The 27,795-nt window shown below is 42.5% G+C and overlaps 1 protein-coding gene across 5 annotated transcripts; it reads right to left on the reverse strand.

The window, feature by feature from the left end:
- Window positions 1–3,504: 3,504 nt before the first annotated feature.
- MKNK1 (MAPK interacting serine/threonine kinase 1) lies at window positions 3,505–25,701 on the reverse strand. 5 transcript variants are annotated; one of them, XM_063166047.1, is made up of 14 exons: window positions 25,639–25,701; window positions 24,632–24,743; window positions 22,088–22,183; window positions 18,992–19,090; window positions 18,215–18,312; window positions 16,724–16,803; window positions 15,238–15,311; window positions 12,286–12,390; window positions 9,291–9,346; window positions 8,640–8,735; window positions 7,675–7,869; window positions 6,885–7,049; window positions 6,249–6,289; window positions 3,505–5,328 (listed from the first exon to the last, which is right to left on the reverse strand). In XM_063166047.1, the coding sequence occupies exons 4-14, from the start codon at window positions 19,086–19,088 to the stop codon at window positions 5,100–5,102; spliced, it is 1,236 nt and encodes a 411-aa protein (XP_063022117.1). In that variant the 5' UTR covers window positions 19,089–19,090; window positions 22,088–22,183; window positions 24,632–24,743; window positions 25,639–25,701; the 3' UTR covers window positions 3,505–5,099. The 5 variants fall into 5 exon arrangements, with proteins under 5 accessions (XP_063022117.1, XP_063022113.1, XP_063022116.1 ...); XM_063166043.1 differs by having other exon boundaries at window positions 6,249–6,292; XM_063166046.1 differs by having other exon boundaries at window positions 6,249–6,292; window positions 24,657–24,743; window positions 25,639–25,694.
- Window positions 25,702–27,795: the final 2,094 nt, after the last annotated feature.

The following is a 27,795-nucleotide window of genomic DNA, read 5'->3' on the forward strand; positions in this document are numbered from 1 at the left end:
TTTGGATGGCATACTCCACTTAGCATGGAGACAATTAGGAGATTGCTGTAAACTCAGCTTGAAAATACCCAAACTAGGTTAAGAGTTCTCTGTAGAGCAGCAAGGACATGACACAGCTCAACACAAGAGGAAATCAGCCAGTGTGGGAGCAACCCTTGCTGAAGCCAGTTGGAAGCTTTGTACCAGAGCTTGGTGCTTAGGCTGAGCACAGAAAGCATTTGCTCCACAAAAGTTTTCCATGGCAGGGAAATACATTTTCCTCTGGAAGCAGCACATGCCCATGGATAATGTCATATAGAGCACACCACTCACTTTTGAATTATCCAATAGATCCCACCCCTGTTCATCCCAGCAGTGCTGAGTGCAGCCCATTCTGCCCTCCCCTCTCCAGCACTTGCCTCAACCCCTCTGCTAGAGAACAAAAATCAATCTGCTTCATCCACCACCACCAGAAGTCCCTGGATTGTCACTGTCACCCACAAAATCCCTCAGCAAAGCTTGGTGACCAGCAGGAGCAGCCCCACAGGTCTCCAGCAAACAGCTATGTGGCTCCAGGGGTTGTTTCTCCACCTCATCCCACAGCAGGCTGCAGAGGCCAAGGCAGGCTGCAGGAGCATCCCCTGGCTAAGCAAGTGGATCTGGAGCTGCTGCAAGAACATCAGGGTGAAAAATAGGAATGAAAAAAGGAGCAGGAAATAGATGAGGCAGCTCTGCTTTCCCCGCAAGTAGTCTGGAGCTGGTTGCAGGCATTGCACTTACAAAGGCAGCTGACAAGAAATGCTCCCAAGTCCTGAGGGTGATGGTTTTGGGCAAGGGAACAATGAGAGAAGCAAGATTCCCACCCATATACACACACAGTGCTGCCTCAGAACTGGCCACAGGACTCTAATCAGATGTGGTGCCAGTTAGCTTTGTTCTGGATCAAAGAGAAAGCAAAACCATGAAGCATCTGACTCCAGGCTCCTCTGTACCCTCTGCTCTGCAGAGTCCTTGCCCTTGCCCTGCTTCTTGCTTAGCAAAACATTCCAGGAGGCCCAATTCCCCATTCCCTCCCACTCCTGGCTGAATCACAGCAAAGTTGCTGAACTGGGGCTGCTTGTCAGCCTGCCAAACTTTGCTAACCAATCTCAGTGTGAAAGCAGCTGTGACAGACAGCAACAGAAAATCTGGTGTCAAATTAATTAGCTGGAAGGGACCCAGCCAAACACTGGTACTGTGGCTCACAACCACTGGATGAGTCAATTCTCACCCTCCTCAGGATTACAGATATTGGGCTGGGTGCAGAGCCCAATTTCCCAGAGCAGCCCATGACAGCAAGCTCCCACAAGACAAACTAAAGATGAAGCATTTCTTCTGGAGTTGGGGTTTTTTCCCTACACTGGAAGGGAATTTGTGTCTCAGTGACATCTCCCTCCAGACTTGAAAGAGTTTTCTTTTTTCCCCCAAAACAATGGCAGTGAAATGGCACCATTGGTTTTACAACATTTTTTGTTCTTCCCAGAGAAGTGAATTTCTATGGTTGGAGAATTTTAAAAGTGCTGATGGAATCTGGCAGGGGTAACTAAACACACATGAGGAAGGGAAAGGAAGGGAAAGGAAGGGAAAGGAAGGGAAAGGAAGGGAAAGGAAGGGAAAGGAAGGGAAAGGAAGGGAAAGGAAGGGAAAGGAAGGGAAAGGAAGGGAAAGGAAGGGAAAGGAAGGGAAAGGAAGGGAAAGGAAGGGAAAGGAAGGGAAAGGAAGGGAAAGGAAGGGAAAGGAAGGGAAAGGAAGGGAAAGGAAGGGAAAGGAAGGGAAAGGAAGGGAAAGGAAGGGAAAGGAAGGGAAAGGAAGGGAAAGGAAGGGAAGCCTTTCAGTTACCATGGCAGTATGTTTCCATGGAAGCCAAATGATGATGATTTGAAGCCTGTTGCTGCCACTGGAGTGGCCTGAAGAAAATTATTAGTTTTGAAAATTAACAAAGCTACTCAGTATCTTGAAAGCCAGCCCACCCACAGCCCTCCAAATAACAAAGGCATCTTTGCATCCCTGACAAAGGATCCAATAAACATGTGGGGAAGGAAGAGAGAGCAGAAAAAATTCCACACAATGAAAAACGGGAGCTTCCTTTTATGCAACCAACAATGCAGAAACCACCCTGGCAAGCACAAGGCTGAGTGCACTTTGTGAAATATTGCACATAAAGGTCAGCAAAATCCTACAGAACATCCTGTAGGATTGGCTCCTGAGGGGACTGCTTTGAGACTAGAGCTGCTTGGTTGCCATTTGTTTGAAATTATTTCCCCATAAATCATGCTGATGGCTCTCCCCCAGTTTGCTCACCCACCTCCCAGAAAAACCTTGGGGATGGAAAGCAAAATTTTCTTGTGGGTTGCCTAATCAATATTAAAGATCAGCTTTGCTGCTCTGATGCTCTCCTTGCTGGTCAGAATATCTTTTTGAATTCTTGAAGGTCACCTTGTGCCTTCCCAACCCAGTTTCCCCACAAGAAGACACTTTTCCATCATTTTTCAGTAGCCAGGGAGCCCACACAAGCTGCCTGGTGTAGTTTATCACATGTAAGTGGAAAAACATGGCACAGATTCAGCCCTTCCCAGAGGGAAGGCACAGGGATTCAGGGATGAAGCATTCAGGTTCCACAGGCTGCCAAACAAGAGATTCACAGGCAGCACAAGCAGACCCAGCAGTACCTCAAAAGCACAGATCAAAGTGCCTGATTTAGTGACCTTCCACCTAGTAGCAAGAACCTCTCCCTCACTGGCATGAAAAAAGCACTGTGAAAACCTTCCAAATGAGGCCCTCTGGGGATAACTCACCTGAAGAAAGCTGAACTCTCAGTGAAAGGTAAAGATCAGAGGGAAAGAGGCACCTGTTGGATCATCAGCTGAATCTGACTCCTCATTTCAGGGCAAAGAAAGATCCAAGACCTGCCCTACTGAAACATCCCTCCTGTACCCCTGCCAAAAGGTCTCCTGTGCTCTCTGCTACCTCTCTTGTCCAGGAGGAAAAGGGAAGGAGAAGATCATGTTAAAGCACACTTCAACTACAAGCATTTCCTTTAAAAGAAAGGCAAGTACAAATAAAAGGCCTGGCACCTGGTTTGGGATTCCTGCTCTGCTCAGATTTCACTCAGGGCACGAGCTGCACAGAGCACTGGGGAGTGCTGCATCCCACGCCTCCAGGAAAAAACAGCCTTCCCCACCCCAGAGCCACAGACCTCCAAAGAAACTAAAAAATGACTCTGCAAGAGGCACTCAGAACTAGACTACACATGAGAGCAGAACAACTGGCTTAAGTTAACACCTCTTCCCTGCTTGGGGCGCTTTTCTCAGTTCCCAAAAAGAAATCTGAGACCAAAGACTGATAAATAAAATAAATCAATAGAAGAGGGAGGTATGTCTAGTCCTCAGAGACTTCAACTGTCTTAAATCCAGCGTCACACAAAGAAGTAATTCTCTTTACTGTGTCAAAAATAAAGAGGGGGAAAAACCACACAGAACTGCCAAATGTGTTAAATACATAATTTAGGGCAATTTAATTTAAAAAAGCAAAATACATTTCATCATTCATCGGCTGGCACGACGTATAAAAACTTTTAAATAACAACTTTAATATTAGTCACAAAATACAGCATGTTTTATAAAAATAGCTATATGCACTGATATTACTGATAATGTAAAACCACTCTGAAGAGGCCATGCAAAGACATTCAGCTTTGACCATTCAACTTCCAAGTGTTTGTTGCATCTGCTACTTTATTCCTTCTCAGTCTGCTTGGGAGGGTTTTGTGCTGGCACTTGGGGGCCTCCTCCTCCCTCCCTGCACACAAAGCCCTGGAAAAAGGTTTCAAAAAGGGCTGACAAGTTAAGGTGCATCATGGGCATCTCAGTGGCCCAATTTTCACAGCTTATGTTTCACAAAGTGCTCAACATCTGTGTCCTTCTCAATGGACCTCCCTTTTTGGTCACACAAAATCTTCAGCTTTTCAGCCAAAACCCTTCCAAATTATTCTTGGCTCTGTTACACCACAGTATTGAAATTGAAATTAAAAATGGAGACACCCAGCCTGAGATTTCTACAGGAGGCAGAATTCTGTGGCTGCAGCACCATTTTTGTACAGCTGTACCCTGCTTGTGGCATTTCTAAATTATTCACACACCAAAATTCACTGATGTCGGTCTGTTCACATTAGGAAGTCCAGGTAGGACACACAAAAGGTCATGGGAGAAATACCATTTTACAGAAAGGAAGGTTTAGCTGAGGATAGCATTAATATAATCAAACCCCACATTAGTATTAAAAAGCCTAACAGTAAACTGTTACATTAACAGTCTGTTACACTGCTGATATCAGATTTAAGAATGTAACTGTTCCAAGGGGACATACTGGACATCAAACTCCAGAAAATTAAAAAAGAGATGGTATGGAGTACATTACAGTTAAGGGCAAAGATATGCCAGATAAAAACCCCACCCCTCCCAGTTTTCACTCCACATGCTGACACACAAATTATCAACAACATAAAAGAAGCTGCAGAGCTCTCTCCACCTCTAGAAATAGGAGCACCTTTACAGTCCCTTTTCATTCCATTTCAGCCCAATGAATGCAATGGAGACAGAGATCCACCCAGTCATCACCTTCATTCCTGAGTCTACAGAAAGAGGAGGGCACTGTTGGTTGAGAACAGTCCCTACTGCTGGCAATAACAGCAGCACCTTCAAAATGTGCCACCAAGGAGAGCAGCCATCAGCAGGGAGAGGCTTGATGCTCTGCCTGGCAAAGTGTGGGTTTTTCCTGATGTTTTCAAGTTTGCATTTTAAACTGTGCTCTTCTAAGAAGAAAATGAGGAAAACTTAGCGATTTATCACCTCAGATAATAACACAGCAGCAAACTCATCTTCTGCAGTTTGAAAAAAAAAAAAAAAAACAGTTGAATTATCTTAATGCACTAAATCTGACAGGCAAAAAACATTCCCATAAAAAGCTGTCCCCTTTAAGTTACGAGTCACATCACAAGAGCAAGCTCCTAATCAAAGTGCCGGAAGCAGAGCAGCAAATAAGAACACAGACTCATGCTGCCCCCGCCACAGCAGCTCAGGGCTTCAGAAGGCTTTGTGGGGAACTGGCTGGAAGTCGCTGGTTTTGGTGGCGTGTGCCAGGGCCCTGCGCCGGGCCAGGCGGGACTTGGAGGGAGGGGACAGCTTCATGGAGCACACGGCGCGGGCGGCGCCCCCCGGCTCCGCGCTCAGCTCGCTCTCGTGCTGGGACAGCTGCCGGTTCAGGGCGATGGCCTCGGCTGCAAACAGCGTCAGGTCCTTTGTGCTGCTGTTCCTGGCCAGGGGAGGAGAAGGAGGAAGCAGTTTCAATACGGGCACTTCAGCCACTTGCCCTCACAGCACAGTATCTATTTCCAGGCGTGTTTATCTCTTCTAGCAAATCATAGAGACAGCAGGCAAAATGACCAGGTAATATTTGCATTTATCCTCACTCAGAGGACCAGCAATGCATGACAACAGCACTCTGGGATTTTGGAAACAGCCACAGTTCTACTCCTCCTTCTGCCAAGGACTTCTGATTATAAACCCAGGAAGCCACCTGAGATGTCATCCTTAATTTCTACCGGCTCTCAAAGGATGGGCAAATGGGGCCATTCTGCTGTCCTTCTCCAGAGAACTGCAGTCCCACTGTAACTGCACCTGTGGCTTAAGGAATTGCTTTTCTGATGGGAGAACCACCTGAAATCACCAGCAGACAGAAACAGATGTGTGACTCAGGCTCTCTGGCACACAGCTTCTCCCATCAAATCACCTGCAATGAGGCTTGCCCTGCTCACAGTAAATGGATATTGTGAGTGCCACCAACTACAAGGCAAGTCAGATCCAAGTCTGTGTTTATGGTGATTATTCACCCATCAGAAAGCAGTCTCTCTGGGTAACACATGCCTTTATGCCTTTTTCTGCCCCTCCTGGGCAGCAAGCTGACAAAACCATCATTATTTCCTGTCTGAGATGAACACTGCACTGCAGGAATTCCCTCTAATGCTTTTCTCACAAACAAGCAAGATTAGATCATAAAGAAAATTCAGAGCTTTAATGTTTCTCATGTTCTTAACAAAATTAGTGTGGCACATTCATGAAGCTCCATTCTCAGCCAGGGATGTTACCTCCTAATTTGTCAACTCCTCTCTCCCACCCATTCTTTCAGGAATTATTCTTGGCCAAGTTTATAGATGTTTAGAAAATAAATCCTACCTTTGAAGAACTTGAGGGGTGGGCAATCCCCTTTCAGGAGCCTGCTAGAAGAAGCATTGAAGGGAAGTTAGTTACATATTAGCAGCTGGGAACCAAGCCTTCCCAAGAGTTATAAGAAACAAGTGACTCCCCCAAATCTTTACAGATACTGCAAATAAACTAATTTACTGTGAGCAAAGCATAATTCATAATCTCTCTCCCCTCACAAGAAGATTTCACAGCTTGCAGGTATAAGACTACAGTTTTGGAAGCTCTCCAGAGGGTCTATTCCTTCTTTCCTGAACAGGGAACTGAAACATAAGAGGACACTGCTGTTCTTTTATAACCATATTTACCAGCATTCTGCATTACTGTATTAGCACAATAATTTGTGTACTGCAGTACTTGCTATTCACAAGAAAGCCATTTAAAATGCACAAAGCAATAATTAAACAAAACAAAGCAAACACTTAAAGGCTGACATACTCATCCAAATATTTACCATGCAGAAAAAAATAAAGCCACTGTGTATCATTTAATTAATCAAGATACAAGCACTGAAACACACAAGGACTCAAATAAAAGTTCAGAGACAGGGAACAGCTTATTTGTCACTCTGGAAGAAGAATAACTCTTTATATAAAGGGGGATACATACTCCTTGAAGCCATGAATGTTGCAAAACTTGGGCAGCACTAAGTCGTTCTTTGGCATCACAAACCAGAAGCTTTGAGATGAGATCTTTGGCCTCAGAGGAAATATGTGACCAGTCCTTGTCAGGAAATTCATATTTGCCCTCCTGAATGCTCTCAAAAAGCTTGTTCTGGTAAAGGAAAAAAAAATATTTAATTGAAATACACTGCAACAAGAAGGTTTCTCAGGTGAGACTTCCCACTCACTTTTAACCACCTGATGTGGAGGGCAACAACTGAAACCATCCAGTGTCCTTATGCAGTCAATGGGGAGTGACAGGCAGCTCCACAGAGTGGCTCAGTGCAGCCTAAGATGGACACAATACACTGTCTGCTGAAAACACTTCCCCCCACCCCTAAGAGGGCAGCTAAAATACTCCATTTTTAGAAAATAAATGCAGGCCCTGCATAGCAACCCTCCCAGGGCTCAGCCTTTATCTGAGGAATTGCAGTGACTACCATAAACCAGATCAAGGACTACAGACCAAGGGATGATCCCAGAGTGGGGAAGAGGGTGAGGAGAAGCTCTGAGATCTCACAGCAGGAGGAAGGAGAGGCTGTTGCTCATGCTTTCTTTAGAAACTGGTACCACTGAACTTCTCTACTGCCACCCTCACTTTGCAGTGACAGCTCATCCTCCCAGCCACCTGCCAGCATCAGGCACAGCTCCCCACTGCTGACACTGCAGCAAGTTCTGCACCCAAAGCTCAGGGGAGAACTCTGCTCTCCCCACACATCCAGGACATGCACACTCACCTGGCAAACCCTGCAGACTTCTCCTCTGTCCCAGCCACAGTCTGTGCCACAGTTGCCCACAAAAGGGGGGTAACCACTGAGCATGATGTACAGGATCACCCCCAGGCTCCACAGATCACACCTCTTGTCGTAGAACGTGGCCTCCTCCATGAAGACTTCCACCACTTCAGGCGCCATGTATTCTGCAGAGCCACACTAAGAAACCAAATTCCATCAAGCTTTCAAAGGGACAGTCACATCAAAACAAGACTCGGGTTTATAATTTTCCACTCTTTATACCAAGTGGCTTGGTGGAAAAGCAGAAATTAGGCATCAGTGAATACTGAAGTTCCTATAGTTCTTAAGCAGCACCACAAGCTGTTCTACATTACTGTGAACCTTTAATCCAAGGTCAAAATATTAATTTACGTCTTTCAGGTTTTTAAATCTTATCCATTAGTTATCAGACAAGTGTATCAGGGGAATAGATTTCTGTAAGACTTCTGCAACACTGTCAGATTTTTCTTTCACAGTAAATGGCAAAAGCACAGGACTTCAGTTTTTCAAACCAATGTGTATTATAAAGCTACACACTGATTAGAGAGCTTGCATTCTCCATAGCTCATTGGCTTGGCTACAGAACCAAAACATGGGGAAATGAACACAAAACTAAGGTTCAGAGTCTGTCCATAAGCACACAAAAATGGGCACAAAAAGTTTCTCCATTTGACTGTGTAAGAGATAAGCAGGACCAATGTGTCATGTGCTGGCCAACTGGAGAATTAACACTGAGCTCCTGTGTTTTTGCGTATTTGTTCTGTGGCTGAGAAGGCAAGACAGCATTCACCACACATACACTTGCTTGAAATGAACTGGCCAGCACTGGGTGTAGTGGCAGTAAGCCCTTTGGAAGGTCTCCTCTGGAGATAAGAAAAATTGGTTTACAGTAGAACAAAGACAGCACAAAGCCACAACAGGTCTCTCACCGGCGTTGTTAACTCAGGAGTAGTTATGGGAGTACACGCACTGTTGAGCTTCACCCCACTGCCAAGATCAAAGTCACATATTTTTACTGGTGATATCTAAAAAAATATAAGAGGTCAGGAAGACTGGGATTAATGCAAAATCTATGAATATGTATATTTGTGAAGTAGAAAACCCCAGCACAGAGCACAAATCCCTAGTGAGACCCAGTCCCTTACAGCCACCTTCTAATTCACCTGCCCTGCCCCAGCTGCACCCACACCACCTGCACCTGATCCTGCTGCATTATTCTTTTATTTGGTTAGGCAAGTGCCAGTACACATCAGGGCACTTTGAAAACTGGTCATATAAAGTGACCAGCTGGCCTCTAAATGCTGCTTGTCCATCTGGGTACTGGCTCAGAACAGATGAGGCACGAGGGTGTCACTGCTGTCCCTCTCTAAGGTCTGTTGGCTTTTTATCTCTTAGCCAGATGTTCACATTTTCACAGCTCAAAGATGAATTTAATCTCTTTCAAGCATCAGTTCTGTTAAATTTAGTTCAAGTTCACTAATGGGTTCAAAAGTTTTCAAGAAGAGAAAAAACACAAGAACTGTTTTTGGGAACCAAGTTAAAAAAATTCAGTTAGGAGAGTCGAGAGACCAGAGCAGCACCTTTTCTGGAGATTCACACAGGATGTTTTCAGGCTTCAGGTCCCTGTGAGCAATACCTAAAAAGAGAGTACAAATGTTCATTAGAAAGGATACTCTGCTGTTTTATTTCTCATAACTTCTCTTTTTTAGAAGGTGGTCTGGGAAATATTCTAGGTCTGAGCCTGCTACACACAACTGCCCCTCTTAAATACAATAATTTAACTGTAAAGTGCAACTGTTAAATGTCACTATTGCATCCTGCTATACCTTTATCATCCTTAACTGGACAGGAGAGTCTGTCAAGCAAGTAAGAACCTAACATTAGAACATTTTGTTAGCCCAAATTAATTGTGCTCCTTAAAACCAGCTTATTGAGATGACTGACCTGTAGAAAAGTTTAGTGCTTTACACAGTTTAATGAAATTATTTTGTTGCCTTTTACAGTGAAGCTGTTCTTTCCAGGTGGATCAATTGGCTTGCTGAACTCCTACCAACACAGACAGTACTTGAGGCACTCTCCTCAGCAAAAAATCCCCCAGATGAAAATATCCCTTTCAGGTACATACTCATTGCTGAAGCAAATGAAAAATTAAAGTTTCAGTTAGAGATGCTGAAGAAAAGCTAAAGGAAAACAGCCAAAAGGCTTCTTCATTCGACTCCTATCAGAATAGGCAAACCTAACAGGGAAGCACAAAGTTATCTGTGCAATCCACATGCAAGGTGGTTCTCTGTCAAAGTTCTTCAAATGCCTAAAAACACAATTTCTGGAAGTTCTTAACTTAATATGATCAAACTCAAATGGAAGGTAGAAAATGAGAGGCAAAAGAATCAAATCAAATGAGCAACTTGGCTGTAATTTAACTACAGTCTAGTCTTGATTTAGCAACTTACACTCCAAGAACACCTTATATTACTTCAGAGTACAGGAAGGAAAAATCCACCAAACTCTTGGCAAGGGAGCTTTTAATGTCAATTCTTCAGCACATTTCACAAGATGTGGCTTAAAATATAACAGCAGAGCCCCAAACTAAAGGAATCAGTGTTCACACTGACACAGTGCACATGGCTTTGGCACAAATGATGACACAATGAACCCACTGAGGTGGCCTGAGCTGACATTTGCAACAAGGCTGACCAAACTCCCAGCAGTTGCCTTGGCTCACAATGGGAAAGCCAAGAGTGTCTTTTTGTGTTACTGTGTGAATTCAAATGTCTGATTATGTAACATTTGATTTTGCAGTCGCACGAAGCACTGAGAAAACAGCCGCCTTTAAACACCTCTCCAGTAGATTATTAGCAATAAAGCACACGCATCCCAAGTGGGTGTAAGGCAGGATTATCATCCAGCTGAGTTTTATACTACTCCTGTCAAAAGAATTAGTTGTCCTCATTCAAATTTTTTTAAAAGCATTTAGCTATAGGACTTCACCATTAAGCTGTGCAATAAAACTGCTTTAATTTCCTGTTTACTTTAGTGCTCTGTACCCTACTTACTAATTATTTTAATGTCACACGGAAGAACCATAAAGAGAACAATAAAATGAAAAGGGGATGTAGCTGATTCTGCAAGCTATATCCCTGCTGTCCCAGCTCACAGCAAACAACAAGAAAGCAGACTGCTGCTCTACAGCTATTTTAATCAATCACCCTCCTCTTGTTTGGGAAAAGGGGAATTAAAGCTAAAAGCTGAGAGAGAACTACAGAAAGGTATTAGCTCAGCTGATGTTAAACCTCTTGAGTGGGGTACCTGGACTGGCAGCTGTTAAGAAACCCACTATAGCCCTGCACATCAAAAAATATTTTTCCACATATTCATGTCTAAATTCCCTGCTTCTGATACGTCCCATATCTCGAAGTCAAAAGCTTCTAAACACAGGTATTCAAAAACACATTCTCTGAAGGCTTAATGTTGAATTACCACATAAAAACCTCTTGATCCAAACTAAGTTTGGTTTCACATTCAAATTCACTTTTTGAAACAGTCACAACATGTGACAAGATCCACATTTATCAGGCTTACCCCTTTTACTCCAAGCATTGCTACAATTTTCTTTTTAATGGGTTCAACTTGTTGAGGTACAGTGCTGTGATTCCAACTCAGCATATAAACAGTCCTGTGACTTGAAAGTATGGACTATAACTAAACATTTATTGATCCAGGGCCAGCACTCAGCAATTTAGGCAGCAAATCAAGTCTGCTGAGATCTACCAGGCTAATCAGAATAGCAAAAAGGAAAGAAAAAATGTATCAAAATAAATATCCCACAAACAGTATCCAATCACATGCCATTCTGTTCAGAGCTAATCACTGTAAGAGTAACTGAAGCTGCAAGGCCAGAAAATCACAACCTAGGAAAAACTTCAAAAGTATCCATCATATTCAGCCCAAAAATATACTCTGGGATGACCATAATGCACAGAATTTTTTGAATTTAAACCAAGTATTCCCAAGTCAAAATAGCAGCAGAAATACACTAACATAATAAAAATCTCGGTAAACACAACTGCTTTAAATGTAAGCAAATTCCAAAGGAATTGAGGACATCTTCAAATAAAGACTATGCTTCACTTAGCTCTCTCAATTTAACAGTGAGAGTTTAAATGTGGGCGGCCAAAAGCGACGGCAAACCAGCCAGTCTTGTGACCAGCAGAAATTGAGTAATTACAAAATAGAAACTCTGTTGACCTGAAAAGATGAGGAAATCAAACTTTTATTAGAACCCTTTTGAGTAATCTTTACATGGTGGCTTGTGTAACAGGAACAAATAGACTCAACCCTAATGTTAAGTCTCTAACATGATTCAAGTTTTCTTCTTGGAAAGCCTGTACCATCCTAACACTCCCAATTACTGAAAATACTACAATATGAAATAGAATCATAGAGGAAAACAGCTTAAGTCATCTGGCATTGCTGTAAATGGGAATAGTAGCAAAAGCTGTCTACTTAGAGATAAATGTGCTTTATAACCTGAGTGTACAGTATTAACTGGTAAAGATGGAGGCAGCCCTCTCTCACCTTTAGTATGAAGAAAGTCCAGAGCAGAGGCAATGTCTCTCACCACTTTGCTTGCTTCTCGTTCATTGAAGTGCTTCCTCTTTTGAATATGGGCCAGGATTGAACCTGTCAGGGTAACAGGTGAAAGGGAAAACCTCAGCATGAATGCTGAGCTAGTTCCAAGCATCATGAACCCATCATCTCATTTTCACACTTCATAGCAGCCTTTCACAGCAGGCAACTTCTGTGGAGCAGAGGGACTAAGAAGAAAAGGCACAACTGAGCAGCTTCACCACTTAAGTGTGCTAGAACATAATTTTCAGACAGTGCATCTTCTAGGTTAAGCACAGCATGAGAGGCAATCACTTTTTACTGCCTCAGGACATGACTGGCCTGTTTTCCACACACTGGGACAGTGGAGATTTGCCAACAGTACCAGTAAAAACTCAAACATCAGCTAAGGAGATCCATAAACACTTCAGCAAACCCAACCCACCCCAGGTCAGGGATGGTCATACTCAAATTCCCCTCATTTGCTATAATGTCACCACTGAAACCCTGCACTGAAGTCAAGGATACACATTTTATGCCTCAACACCATCAAAGTAAAAACAGATTTGACCTTTAAATACACATCAAATTCCCCACAGGCATCAAGGCAAGGCTTCTACACTGACTTAAGGCAAAATTTACCCAGGGATATAAAATCTGACAAAAGACCTCTAAATTAAAACATACTGAAGGGCTGGTAGCTTGCAGGCAGAGCCTCACTGGTATCCCTTTAACAAAGAATAAAGGGAGGTTTGATTCCTCATTTTCATAAAGTGAATTCAATCATTCATCTCAAAAGATTAAAAATGTCTTTTTAAAAACCATGTAGTCTACAGAGATCCCAGCTCCCTAAGCAGCCTTACTATTGACTTCTATTTTCTTATTCAGAGAGGTGTATCTGTAAAAGCAATCAGGCAAAGAAACTCAAGTAGTGACTGCCATTTGTTATTAGCCCCAGTACACTCAATGTTTTCTATCTCAGGTGATTTCACTTTTATGCTCTAGTTCTAAATGTGGAAGGAAATCTCCTACTGGGTAATTCCTACTCTAATACCATCAATGCTACTGGCACTCCTGCACAGTGAGCATTCAGAGAGGGAAGAGAAAGGACATTCAAAAAGAAGAGAGAGATGTGCTCAGATATGCCCAGCCAAGCTGTGTCAGCTGGGTGAAGAAAGGCCACTTTGGACCAGGTTATCAGATTTCAAACACAGACATTTTCCCTTGCCAAAACCAACACCACCTGGTTTGCTACAGATTTCTTGAGCGCACAAAGTTCAAAGGGGTTTCCTGATGTAGTTGTTCTTTGCACTTTTAGAAAGCAGTGGAAGTTCTTCAACGTTTTCAGCCCTGTGGAAAAGACCCCACACTTGGCAGGAAACAATACTGATCTACCTGAAGTGCTTATTTCACTCAGCAGGTTTATCTGAAATTACCCTTCTGAATAGAACTGATGTTCAAACTCTCTCAGATAAGAATTATATCAATAGCAATAAAAACACACTTTACTGACTTTATATTCAGCCCATGTAGAGAATTTTCATGAAGAAAGAATAGCAGGGCACTAGTTGTTCCTGCCTCTCCAGTACTCAGAGAAAGCATCATACAGCACCTCTCAAAATGCATTTCAGAGGAGAAAAAAAGAGGAAAAAACTCTTAAATCATAAAAGTTCAATCTGATCAGCTGAATTTTAACTCACTCAATTATAAAACGCTGTCAGACAAGGATACTAAAGGGACTCTGCATATCACAGTGAACTGAAAACAGATAAAACAGGAGCGGAGCTCCTTCAGTTACCACAGCTACTGGAAGGCAAAGTTGAAAATGGAAAACCCAAATTATGCTCCAACACTGTGAGAGCAGCCTCTGAGACTGGAGTTACTGAAGTAAGACTTGCATTGAAGATTAATGTTCTCATTCTTGCCAGCCTTGCCACTCACATCAGTATCTGTAGTGCATCAGATCTGACCCTAATTCTCATTCTTTGTCTTCAAACAACATACCTAACCCTTTAAATACTGATTTTTAAGAGATATAATACTGATTTAAGAGAAAACTAGCCTCAGCCCTAGCTGAGCCTGTAAAATCAGTAGCTAAGAGGGGAGTAGCATTATTATCCTCTCTGCAGCCATGCAGGTGCACTGACAACCACAGACTCACAAAGAAGAGGGTTAACTAATGGAAGAATGTGGAGATGAAAAAAAAGAAATTCAGATTCATCTCAAACAAGCCCCATTACAGCTAATTTGTCAGAGACATCTGTGCATTAAGAAAAAGTGTTATGAGAAAATACAAAAAAATATGCAGAATTTTGAGAAAAGTTAAACAGAGGCTTTTACTCAAGAAATGTACACATCCCTCCCTTTCAAAAATAGTTCTGCATCTGTGCATAAAGAATTTTTATTTCTTGCACATACAGTTTGCTCCTGGAAACCTTCTTGACCAGAGACAATAGATGATGTTCTCTGGGCAGCAGGATACTCCAGAAGTTCTCCTTTGAAGGGTTGGCCAGATTAACTCCTGGTTTTTGCACAGCCATGCAATTAGCAGGTACTGTAATTAGACTCCATGCAGACAAATGTGAGAAAGCTGCAGCAAGCACTTCATGGGCTTTCTCATTGCCCAGGTGAGTGGGAAGTGCTGGGGCCCAGTGACCACTCAGGCTCACTTGATGGGCTCTCAAACACCCACAAGCACAACTGGTTCTCCATAACAGCAACCCCAGGCACGGGCAAGATTTTCATAACAGAGCTCCAGGCAATGAAGTCAATTCTACATCAAAGGAAAATTCTGCCAGAGTACACAGATGCTGCACTAAATTCTCAAGCATTTAAAGTGAGTTCTTCAATAACTACTTTAAAACAGAGGCAAATAGGAGCCAAAATGATTCAATGAGCAAAGGCACAGTTTCTGCACAGTACCTCCTCGCAGCTTCTCAAAGACCAGGTAGTATCTTGTGTCATCTTCAAAAAATTCTATTAACTCCAAAATGTTCCTTTAAAAAACAAAACAAAAAAGGGAATCAAAGAAACAAGCATAGAGTGTACACACAGCAGTGAAGAGTTTCAGCCCAGGGTGGATAACTAGGAAGTGCCAGAAGTAACCAAAAATACAAGTTCTAGTTAATCAAGTTGCTTTGGTTGCCTGTGGCATTAAAACCACATTTCCAACTCCCACTGAAATTTAAGCATGGGAAAGAGGCCAAACAGCACACTCAGACAAGATTGTGAGAGCTCTGCTACTGCTCAATTGACAGGAAGATAACTGGTTGTAGGTTGTATTTAATAATTTAAAACACTGCATTTGTGCTGAAGGCAGAAATAAAGAAAAAATAATTAAACTGGCATTCTTTCTCTCTGGAAATCACAAAGCAAAACACAGAGGGCTCAAAGGAGACAGGCATCTGTCAACAAGATATTAAATCCAGCTCCTTAGTTGCCATTTTTAGACCAACTCCTGTTTACCTCATGCAAATTCTTTGCAGCACAAATACCCCACGTTGCATTGAGAATGTCAAATGTGTAAGTCAGAATTTTTTACCTTTAATGTTACACTCAACCCCCAAAATTCTGCATGTGGTCATGTGAGCTTGAGTTCTTCATCAGTTGTGCACTGGATGACCATTTACTCTTAACCTCACAAAAGAGGAAACTCATGGTCTGCTTCTCTACAGCACAACATAAGCCCATGAGTTTGGTAAACAAGTTGGTTTTGAAATTATTTCTGTATGTTATAATAGGCATTTGTTTGAAAAATTCAATATAAGCTGCACAACTGTAATATATAGACCATCTGTTGTATATACATTCTAGATTAACAGAGACATCTAAAAGTAGTTTCAGAACTGCCTCAAACCCATCACAAAGTTCCCAGGGCCTGCACAGCTTTTCTTCCTCTTCAGCCATGAGCAGCAGCTTTGCAGTTGCCTCATCCTGTGGCTGCATGAAGTCAGCACACATCCAAATGAGAACTCTGTTAACTTTTTGCTGACCTAAGAGTTCCAGTGCAAAAGCAGGAAGGCTGACACAAGGAGGAGGGCAAACCACACATCAGGGAAAGGAATGGTGAGATTTCCTTTCCACAGCAGCTGGTATCATGTCAGTTTTTGCTGATGGTGAAATCACAGGGGAGAGTGTCAAAATGTTAATTTCTCATCTGGACAAAAGCCATGCATCACTAAAGCACAATCAAGCTACATTGACCTGGCTGCTAATTGAGTTGTGTAACTATTAATCTGTAAATATTTCACAGGTAAAGAAGGGGAAATTCTTACTCTGAGTAAGTCAAATCTAAATTTCAAAGTGGTTTTAAGGAGACTGATGCAAAGTTTCTAACTTTGTCACATATATAAATTTGAAAACAAATAATCAAAACATTTTAAATAAATAAAGACAAGACTATACTTACTTGTTACCCTGGCACTGGTACAGAGTTTCTATCTCACGAAAAACCCGACTCCGACTATGCCCAGCATTTTTTTCAATGATCTGTGAAAAGGAGTTTTAAGAACTCATATTTGAAAAAATTACTGCAGGAACTATGCATATAGCTCTGGAATTAGGTAACTGTTCCAAGGTTTGAATCTAGGGCATGCCCACTGGAGAACAACACTCCACCTTTGTTTGTTTGTTCAATTTCTCATCTGGCATTTGCTTACAGAGCAGTGTCAGCAGAGCTCTGGAAGGCATTCAGAGGACAAGAGAAATTAGGGCAGGAAGAGAAGAAAGGAACTAAATCCACACATTACACAGCCAGTGACCAGTTACCACAAGATTTTTCTTGCATAATTTTAACTTTGAAATGTGCAGAACAGGATATCCTCCTGAGATCTACCAAGAATAGATTTGAGTCACATCAGACACTGAACAGTCAAAAAGAACAGATGTCATTAGAGGCATTTAAGCAACAAATACCAAATTCACCACAAAATAAAAGTTCATAGTGTAAACTTTATAGAGACCCAATAATAGAATGTAAAGAAAACATACATTCAATCTCAGAGCCATCAGAAGTCACCTTCCTTCACACCATCCTTAGGTTGAAAGAGGACAAGAGGCTGATCCTCAATGATTGCTGCATAAACTGAAAGCTCATGACATTACCAAGACATCACCATCACCTGTTTCCAGGACTGGTTTCTTATTCCTGCAGCCTGAGCTCTCTGGTGCAGAACAGGCAACAATCCACCAGTACTACACAGGTCTCTGCATCTGATCACATCAAATTCCTAGTGCAGAGCTTTGTTTATTTCAACCTCTAAACTTCAACAATTTTACAAAGCACAGAAAAAATTCCAGCATCTATGGAACTACATTTTCAAAGGGGCTTAAAATTTTGTGCCTATTTTTGAATAGAATCAAGCATAAATCTTCCCTATTGCTATTGTTTGTAATTAAATGGGGGACGCAGGATAACAACAAATTTGTAAATGAGCTCAGCTTTTCAGTGATGTTACAGAAAGAAGATTGGCCTCTATCAAAAATTAAAGACAGCTTTACATGAACCACTGGCAGCACCTGATGCTCTCTGAACAGCACCCAAAATCTTGCACTGTTTGGGAGGCCATGCTGTATAATGACTCAGCCTCTTCTTTCATAAGAAGAGACAAAGGTAGGCTACAACTAAAGCAGGGCATGAGAGGAAAGCTTGCCCTGAGATCCAATCACAGTGATTTACTGTTTGTGATTTCTACCTGCAGCTGATAAACCAGTTCACTCTGGAGGCACAACACTTCAGAGGACAGGTTTTCTCAACAGTTATAAAACAAGCTCATTTCAAGCATCAAAAATTTCCTAGAAGGATTTGCTATTACACATCTATTGCAGGTTTTCCCTGAGATACTTAGAGGGAGTAGACATATCACAGACAGAAGTGATGCTGCTTTTACTCTCTACTTACTTTGACTGCATATTCTTTCCCAGTTTGGAGACTGACAGCACCCTGAACTTTAGCATATGCTCCCTCACCAAGCAGCTCAGCAGTCAGCTTGTACAAGTCTGCCAAAGAAACCCAGAAGAAAGGACACATCCATCAAAGTGAATTTTGAAAGTGAAAGTTATTTTAATGAATAACATCAAGACAAGCTCTTTATCTGCTAAGCTTCCCTCAAACTTATGTAGTATTAAAGCAGACATGCCAGTCTTAACTATACTTCCTTTTTCACCTCCCTCTTTCAAGTTCAAGAAAAATTAGAAGTAAACTTTATCACAGCATCAAAATTGCTGAGATATAAAACATTTGTAGTATGAACACATGTGTAATCTCTAGGATCTCAGCCACTATACCTGTCTTCATGTGAAACTCAAACTTTTTTCAGTTGGAAGACAATTACTCGATCAGAAAATGCTGCCATACATAATCTACTTGCAGAGATGGTGTTTTAAGTATAACAGACTTGAACATTTAAACCTGGAGTTTGTTGCTGCTACCATTTTTATTTGAAATGTATCTTCCATTGCTGCTTGCCCACTAAGAAGTTTTATACTGCTCAGTTTTCTCACTGAACTATATTTTACTTATAAAATTTCACAGCATTTGTGCACACATCTATTCAACCAAAACCTTTTGACATCAGCACTGTTCCGACCAGAAAATACAATGTCTAGCTAAGAAAACAGAAAAATATCAGAAGCAAAGCAGACTGTAACAGCTAAAAGCTTTTCAATTGTCACCAACCTTCAAACTTCCCAGGGACCTGATCTGTGGCTCTGGTTCTTTTCTTCTTTTTCCTTTTCCCACTGTCTGCTATGGGGACAGGCTGGCTGCTGACCATCTCTGTGTGGCAGAACATAGAGGTGACTTTAACAATCAATTATTTCAGGAGAAAATGCTCTTGTGTGTTTATGGTCCTATCTATCCAAAAGTTTCTCTGCTTTGCTTCATCACAGGCTGCCACCTCTTTTTCAAATCAGAGGAAACATAAAAAGGCAATTCGGGTGCCAATTAATAGTTTGGGGGGTTGATAAATAAATGTAAAAACAGGAGGGAACAATAAAGCATCTATACTGAATCCTTATCTCATAGCACAGTAAGGCAAAGCACAGAGATAACCCAGAACACAACACATGCCCTGATACCAGACAGCACTTGCAGCCCCCACAAGGGCACTCCTCTGAGCTATTCTGCTGTTTTACAAAGAGATTTTTTTCAAATCAGCTCAAGGAAATGAGTCTCCAAAAGAGCAGGAAGGTGTGGAGAAGTTTCAAATCACTCAGTGAAACAAAGCAACCACAAGAGTTAAAGTATCACAAGAGAAATCTAGGTCAGTTAATGCTGCCAAAAAGCCACAAAGAAAACCATTTCTCACAGAACCATAATGTACCTTTCTAAACCACAGATCAGTGGGTAATTTATGCTCCAAACCAAGAAGTGTTAATGGCATATATATTTTTTTCCTACATTACTAGCTGCAGATACTACAAGAGCTTAATCAGAGGTAACAATTCACTGGTGCAAGATAATATGGCAAAAAAACCACCTGCATATTGTTTTTGAAGCCTAAATAAAAATATGGCCATATTTGTACAGCTAACCTATCTCCAAAAAGTTAAATGATTCCACCATGAGGTTCTAGGCAGGAGCAATTCACAGCAGTCACATCCAGCTAAGTTTGCCTCAACAGTTTAAAATCTCAGCTGAAAGTCTTCAATGCAGTAGCAAAGTGCACCTAAGACATTTTACAGCCATGAGGAATTCTGACTAAATTCACTTTTAATCATCTTGTACTACAGAAAAAGCTAAATCAATAGAAATAGTAGAATTATGAGAAAGTGAAAGACAAGCGCCAAAAACTTCTGTCAGTTCTCTTTTAACAGAGATTGTGACGAGCAGTTTTTCTACCTTTCACTGTTTCTAAAGTACTCAAAACATGGGAGAAGCTCCAAGGCAGAAAATATTCCACAGCAATCTACCAATGCATTAAATACTTCTTCTTTGCTCCATTACATTTTTCTTGTTCTTATCTGTCAGTAACAGCTACTGTGAATGTCACTTAGAACCCACATGTCTGAAAATTCAGGGTAAGTGTTATTATAAAAGTCCTTTCTTGTTAACCACTTTGTGAAACACTTAAACATATATCACTCAAAGCCTCAAAACAACAATAAATCCTCATTTTCAAGTCTTAGGCAGAATGTGTTCAGAAATCATCATGATGGATATTCTATGTGACTTCTTAAATACAGTAATATAAAGCAAGTTTTACCAGTTTCTGAAGAAACAGCTTCCTTTTAACTCAAACTGACACACATACAGCTTCAAATTTTTAACATAAAAAGAAGGTGAGCCTTTGGCACCAAATTCCAGCTCTCCTCAATTTCAATCCAACTTGCCTCAAGAGTTATTCAGAACTAGGACTAAAATGACACACCTGAAGCTGCTCAGAGATAGGTCTGCTCTGCTTGAAGGTGGTGCTTGATTTCCACAAGGTGTCACACAAGTAACTTTAATGGCCTGACCTTCCACAAGCCATAGCTAGACAGATTCTATTCCATTTCAAATATCACAGCTTCAGAGCTTGAAACTAAAAATCTACCTTTGACTAAAAATCAGCAAAAAGTCCAGAATGTGAATCCTGTCTCTCAGCACAGCTGACAGCTTCACAACCAGCTCCTGCACTCTACCAGCTGCCTCTGATATTTACAGTCAGCTGTTTATTAGCTCACTACATTATTTCAATTCCCTTTAGTCTGACTCTATTCCTAAATTACAGAGAATTGCTTCCCTGAAAACAGGAAGTTCACTAGTGATGTATACAGAAACCAAATTGCTGAAAAGTTGACATTTTTAACCTATAGTCTTGACTAAATTTGCCATCACATTAAAGCATGAAGTGTTAGTTGTATTAGATTCTTATTACTGCTCTGGTCTGCTATTTCATATCTGACTTCTGTCAACACAGTTCATCCTTCAAAGGTATCACAGCTTCACTCCCATTACTCATTTGCTCTAATGAGCTGGTACTTAATCAACAGCTGGTACTACAAGAAAACGCCTTTAGTCCAGCCAAACACTTTAGAGATTTTTCAAGCTTTCCAAGAAATGCTTTTTTTTCCTGCAACTGTACAACCAAAAGAGTTTTTGGAGACACTGAAGGACAGTGTGCCTCAACCATGCAAGCAATGCTGAGGTGTTCTGCATACTGCAGGAGTGCTCCTGGTGACAGGCACACTGTGGGCTCTGAGACAGCTCACCCTGCCAGACAGAGCTCAGGGACTGCATGGACTGCTCTGGAGGGAAATGGCCACAGACACATCAGGTCCAAGCTGAGTGTCTTCAAATTCTGATCTGTCCTTCTACAGTCAGGTTAGGATTATTACTCACAGAGTAATATTACCAGGAAAATCCACAGAGAGATGAGAGCAAGTTTCTGTCTTAGCTGCAGTTTTGTTGAAGGCCCTGAATTTTATTATCATCATAACTCAGCGTTGAGGCAATATTTAACACACACACACTATTCAGAGCCTGTGTGGCAAGGTAGTTACAGCCTTTCTCTTTTGTTGTAAAGGAAACTTGCAAACAAAGCCAAGAGAAGAAGAAAGGGAACAATTACCACAAGTTTCACTTCATTCAGACCTTAAGCAATCTTTCATCTTGCTTCCTGACACTCCATATATGAACATGCCAAAATCCACTACCCAGACCTAACTCCCCTCTCATTCTAATCTGCTTCCCAAAGGAAGGAAGAGGATATTTGGAAACAAGCACATGTGTGTAACAGGAAGCCCTTGGGAACACATAAGAGATGCCTTTTTTCTGTTTAGAAGAAAATACCTTGTTTGTGTGCTTGAACTCAGTGGAAGAAAGCAGAGTCCAGGTACCACCACCTGCTCCAAAACTGGGTCTTGCCTGAGCCAAGTTGTTCTGGAGCTGAAAAGAAACACCATCACATTACCATTCAGAAATCATGAAAATGTTTTCCCACACATTTAGGTAGAGCCCAGAGCCTCAAGACATTGCAAGGACCTGTTTTGCTGGGCTTCATGTGAGCACACAGCAAAGGCACACCCCTACAATTTCACTGGAACAAAATGAAAACAGACTTCAGTCCAGTTTTCCTCCCAGCTCAGCGTCTCACATTGTTCCTGGACCCTTCCTCCTCCATAAACACTGATTCCTACAGATGTGGCTCAGAATGAAACTGGACACTCAGCAGGTGCTGATTCTGCAGAAACCATCTAGTTGCAGGAAGCTCAGAACAACCCAAGCTGCCTTTAAAAAGCAGCTACATAGTGATTAATTGTGTTTGTAATGTTACACATCAAGAGATACAATTTGAAGAGAAAGAATGTTCAATGATGTATGACAATCCTGTGTCAAATCAGATTATTTTGTACTTGTTCTGTATTAAGTACATTAATTTTGAATTGTAAGAAGTGAATACTCTTACTTGGTTTTTGCACTAGTTTTCCACAATTCATTCTTAGCTGTCAGTTACCTTCTCATTCCACCTACAGCACAACTTTTAATTTCACTTAGCCTGAGTTATCCACAAAGGGAGAGGAACTTAAAAACATTCCATCATCTTCTCAATAATATACAAGAGCATTAACATTTTCAAAAGAACACCTGAAAGTTCACAGGAAACCCAAGCAATCCAATTTCATCAAAGAGCAAGTCTGACAAAAATTATTGATCCAGCCTTATCACAGCATTGCTGTAACAACCCACAGTGTCACAGCTGACACCACCTGCCTGAAACCCTTCACACTGGGGAAAAGGTTACAGCAGCCTTTCCCTTTATGTCCCTGCTTCCCCCTGCCATTCCCTCTGTCACACTTCCAGGAGATCAGTGTCACATCATCTCCTGCTTGAGCAATTTGCAGAGTAACTCTTTGGTACTTTCAGCTAACACTTCCCTTGCAAACTAAGAGGGGTTTTCTGAGGTTCCCAGTCAAACCCTCCAGCCATGGGTGGATCTCACTTTCCAGGATAGCACATCAAATTATTTCAGATAGATTCCTCCCTTCCTATTTTCTTGCTTCACCAGAATTACTGCTGGGGAAGCAGGGAGAGCCTTGATGGAGAGGAGAGCACACAGCTCGGGAACAGCATATTTTGACACACATGCTGCAGACATGAGACTTGCTGAAATCAGCCTGTGTTTCCCCAGGCACACATGCATTTCTCTAAAAGCAGCAGTTATCACTCACAATGGCAGCAAAAGAACTGTTATCATCCCCACTGGAATGACAAAGGCAAACAAGAGAAGTGTCCTGATCCAGCTAAGACATAACAAGTAAGGAGAACAACTTAGACTGAGCATGGCTTAAAAACACCATAATCTTTTTAATTTCTGGTTCAAGGACAATGTGTCTCCAAGGCAGCCACATGGTTGGGAGGATATAACAGGGTGTATTTCACAGGGCTAACAAATAACTGTGAATGGTGAGCTCTGCTGGGAACAACATGGCACACACACTGGTTATTGCACTAAAGAACCTGCTCTGTCCTTCCACAGCCAGCAGAACAGGCAAACAGAATATTTACTGCTCCTGACCACGGGCAGGTAGCTCATGTTTAACACCTGCCATCACAGGGCATTAAGAACTTAGCAGCAAAGTTATTTTAAACTCCATCACACACATTCTAAATGAGAAAACTCCTAGCAATAGTGTGTTGACTCAACTACTTAAAGGCTCTCCAACCCCTAGAGCACTTTTAAATTAAGGAGATATCCAATGTAAGTAGGTTCTGAGGGCCCTTTACTAAACAGCTAGCTGTTTATTCTCTTCTACATCTGATGGCATGAACAACTCTCAGAAGATTGTCTCTGCATCACCAAGTAGCTCCTCTAATCCCCCTCAGCTCCCTTGTTAGTGTAAACCAAAGAGAAAAACTTCTTAGAAGACAACTTTTCATACAGATACAAGACAAACATTTCCTGCTCTTGCTCCACACCCATAAATGATCAATCAGATAATCACATCTGTCACTGGAGAAAAAAGCTACACAACATACACCTACATCAGCAAGCAGCCTTGTTTGGAGAAGCTAATCTAACTTAATGTTTTTCTAAACCTCGAAGCAAGATTGATTTTTCTTTATTTTCCCTTTTCTGTGCTTTCAACTCTAAAATTAAGTCATTAAACTCCACTGCATTGTCACATTTGATGTCACATAAGATTTGTACCAGTGTTCTAACATTTGTTACCAGGAAGGTACTAGGAGAGAGGACATTCCTGACAGCAGTAAATACTTTTTTTGAAAGCATTACAGAGGACTGGTACCATGAAATAATGTCATAGAAGCATATTGGTTGAAAAAGACCTTTAAAGAGCCAAGAAAGTTTCAAATGCACAAGGCACCCCACTTTACCTGGAGGGCTGCCAATACAAAACACCTTTAGAACTGAAGAGATTGAAGTTCAGCTCCACAGGAGTGTTTTGCCTTGCTTCCATCCAGCACCTGGCAGGCATGAAGAGGAGCTCTGTTTAGGTAAAAAAAAAAAAAAAGCAAACAATGGTTCTTTGAAGTTATCAGAATATACACCAACCTTCCCAAGCCCAATTGTGAGTCATAACATAGGATGATAGAGGGTTGTAGAAGAGGTCAGCTTGTAAATGGCAACACAAAAAAAAAAAAAAAAAAAAAAAAAAAAAAAAAAAAAAAAAAAAAAAAAAGGCAGTGGCTTATTTCCCAACAGATCTGACACTTCACAGCTGACACTTCACAGACAAGTGCCAGTGGTGTCAGGGAATGGGATGACTTTTGGCTACCACAAGTCCTGCTGATGCCAGCAGCCGAGCTGTCACCCAGGGCTGTCCCGCTGCCTCTCTCGCCTCAGAAGGTCACCCTGATCGAGCTAATGCCACTAAGTACACACCAGGCAGATTTTCACTGCTCCTCGGGGCTCACAGCTCTCGTTTAATGCCGGAGGAAAAACAAAGGAACGAAAAGATTTCTCGTGATCACACCTAGAAGTTGGTCCGTTCGCCTTCGCCTGGTTTCCCACTCCAGCAATGTCAATAGAAAGCAGCTGCAGTAGGAGCGTACACACTTACCACTCTTTATTGAAAAACGCACTAGGTATGAAACACAGCACTTTAAACCTTCGGGGAACATATTCCCAGCTCCAGACACGAGGAAACTCCCGCATTCCTCGGGGAGAGCCCCCAGACCCAGAGCTGCCGGCCGGCGGGCTGTGGCACCTTCCAGCCGGAGGCTGCCGGCGCTCCCGCGTCCGAGCGCTCAGCCCGCCACACTCCGGACGAGCCGCAGGAGCTCCCGCGGGCACGGACCGAGCCCGTGGGGACTGCCCTCCCTGGCCTCCCCTCAGCTGGGCGGGCGGGAAGCGCCGTGACCGCAGCCCCCCCTGCCCTCACCTCCATGGCGGCCGCGGGTCCCTCCTCGGCGGGGCGGCACCGCCCGCCCCCGCCCCGAGCCCGAGCAGCGGCGGGAGCGCGCCTGCGCGCGGCACCGCCCCCTCCGCGCCCCCTCACGGCGGCTCCTCTGAGGGGACGGGACGGGGAGCCGCAATGGGGCAAATCAATGGGGCGAATCAATGGGGCGAATCAATGGAATATAGCGAGGTCCTGCTCCCCAGGCTGGGCTGGCTGCTTGCCGTGTTCTCCTTCCCCCATGAGCGATATCACAGCATCACTTCGGCTGGAGAACCGAAGATCGCCGCGTCCGGTCGATGAGCGAGCACCGTTGTGTCAAGGGAGTGCCGCGTCCCGTCTTTCCTTAAATGCCTCACCGTCTTTCCTTAAACACCTTCAGGCAGGACAGACTAAGAACGGAAAGAAAGAGTAAAGTGACAACAACCAAGGGCTTGGATAAAGTTGGGGAGGCACAGGATGGAAACCCCGCTGTTGGACAAAGAGTCCGAAGGACTCCGAGAAGGTGGTGCTGAAAACCTCCTCAGCAGCAGCACTGTGTCCCATCCTCACTTGCTCCCATCCCCTTTGGGATAATCAAAGTCATTCTGCATTTTTTCAACTCTTCCTTGAATAATTTAGATGCAGCCTATTTTCCTCCAGCTAATTCCTTACCTCTCCACAACTGATTAGAGGGAAACATATGTTCCCTTTGTGTCCCATACAGCTACGAAGAGAGGCGGCAGTGTAAGAGCAGTGAAGGAAAGACAAACATGCCACTCAAATGCTTCAAAAATATTTTTTAACAACTACGATTGAATTAGGCTTTTAATCTGTCAGTTTTACCCCTTTTTAGGTTATTATTATTGCCAGAAAATAGATTTGATTGGAAAAACAATCAGGTTTTCTTCTCAGCAGAGACACAAGGCACCTGCTTTGTATAATAACTCTAAGAGAAAAAATAATAGCAGAAACCTTACTTTGGAGTTTACTGATGAGTCCAGTCTTTCAGTCCTACAAAGGGAAGTTCTGATTTACTTCACAGGAAGTAAAAAGCACAGTATAAAGAAAGTAAAAGTTTAAAAGGCTCAGGAAGAGAGAGCTGTCAGTGCTATTTCCCACTGTATGGCAGATTCAAGGCAAGTTCAGCCATGTGTTACCTCCTCTTGCTGCCTTCTCTGCCAAGGGGCCAGGAAGAGGCAGCACAGTTTGAGAGAGATGCCAGTTCCTGCCCTGGAAGGACACAGCTCAGAAGCAGAGCAGTGCCTGAGACAGCCACAGCCCACAGGTCCCAGGATGGGATGGGGTCAGTGGCCATCAGTGGTTCCTCTGAGGGATCCTCTCCCAGGATGAAAGCATGCTTTGTTCTTGCCACCAAGCTGGCAGTATAAACAGCAGAAGCATTGAAGCCTGTTTTCTGAGGGATGCACAAGTTGGTGCAGTATCTGATGTCTAAGAATGTGCCAGCCCAGGAATATTTGTGCACAGCAAAGCCAGCTCCAGCAGCTGTTCCCCACAGGAATCTCTGAGGATGCTCCTGTTTCCCTCTCTCCCCTCAGGGAAGGGATTAGTGGTCTTTGCTCTCCACTAGCTGCCCACCTATTTCCACAACACCTCAAAACCTTTTATCCTTGAACAGGTCAGGATCAAGTCTGTGCAACTCCTCATGTTAATCCCCACGTGAACAGAAGTAAAGGGTAGACTGTGGTAAGACTGTGGAAATAGTTCAAATCCAAGCAACCACATTCAGACTCTCAACATCTAGAACTGTATCAATTCAGGGGAAGTAATGCCAAACATTTGTAGAGTATTTTCAAATTTAATTAATTGTGGTTTTTAATTTCCATTCATTGCTTCTCGTTCCACCTTTTTCTGCTGGGTCAAAACAGCATCTTCTTACTGTGGGAGCAGATGTCTATTCTCAAAGCAAGGTGTATATACTTGAGTTTTTGTTTTCCTGTCCCTTTTGTTCTTTGAAAGACAACCCAGCTGCACAACACACTTAACCAGAGGGCAAATCTTGTTTCAATCTAGTCTGTTATAAAGCAGGAGGGGGAAATAAAATAAAAAATAAAAAGTGTTTTGGTTTTCATTTTGTTGCTTTTAATAGAATAGGCATGGTATTTCTGGGAAATGTTTATGCTAATATTTTAGGGGTAAGTC

This window comes from Melospiza melodia, chromosome 11 (genome assembly GCF_035770615.1).
Source record: "Melospiza melodia melodia isolate bMelMel2 chromosome 11, bMelMel2.pri, whole genome shotgun sequence".
Lineage (NCBI taxonomy): Eukaryota > Metazoa > Chordata > Aves > Passeriformes > Passerellidae > Melospiza > Melospiza melodia.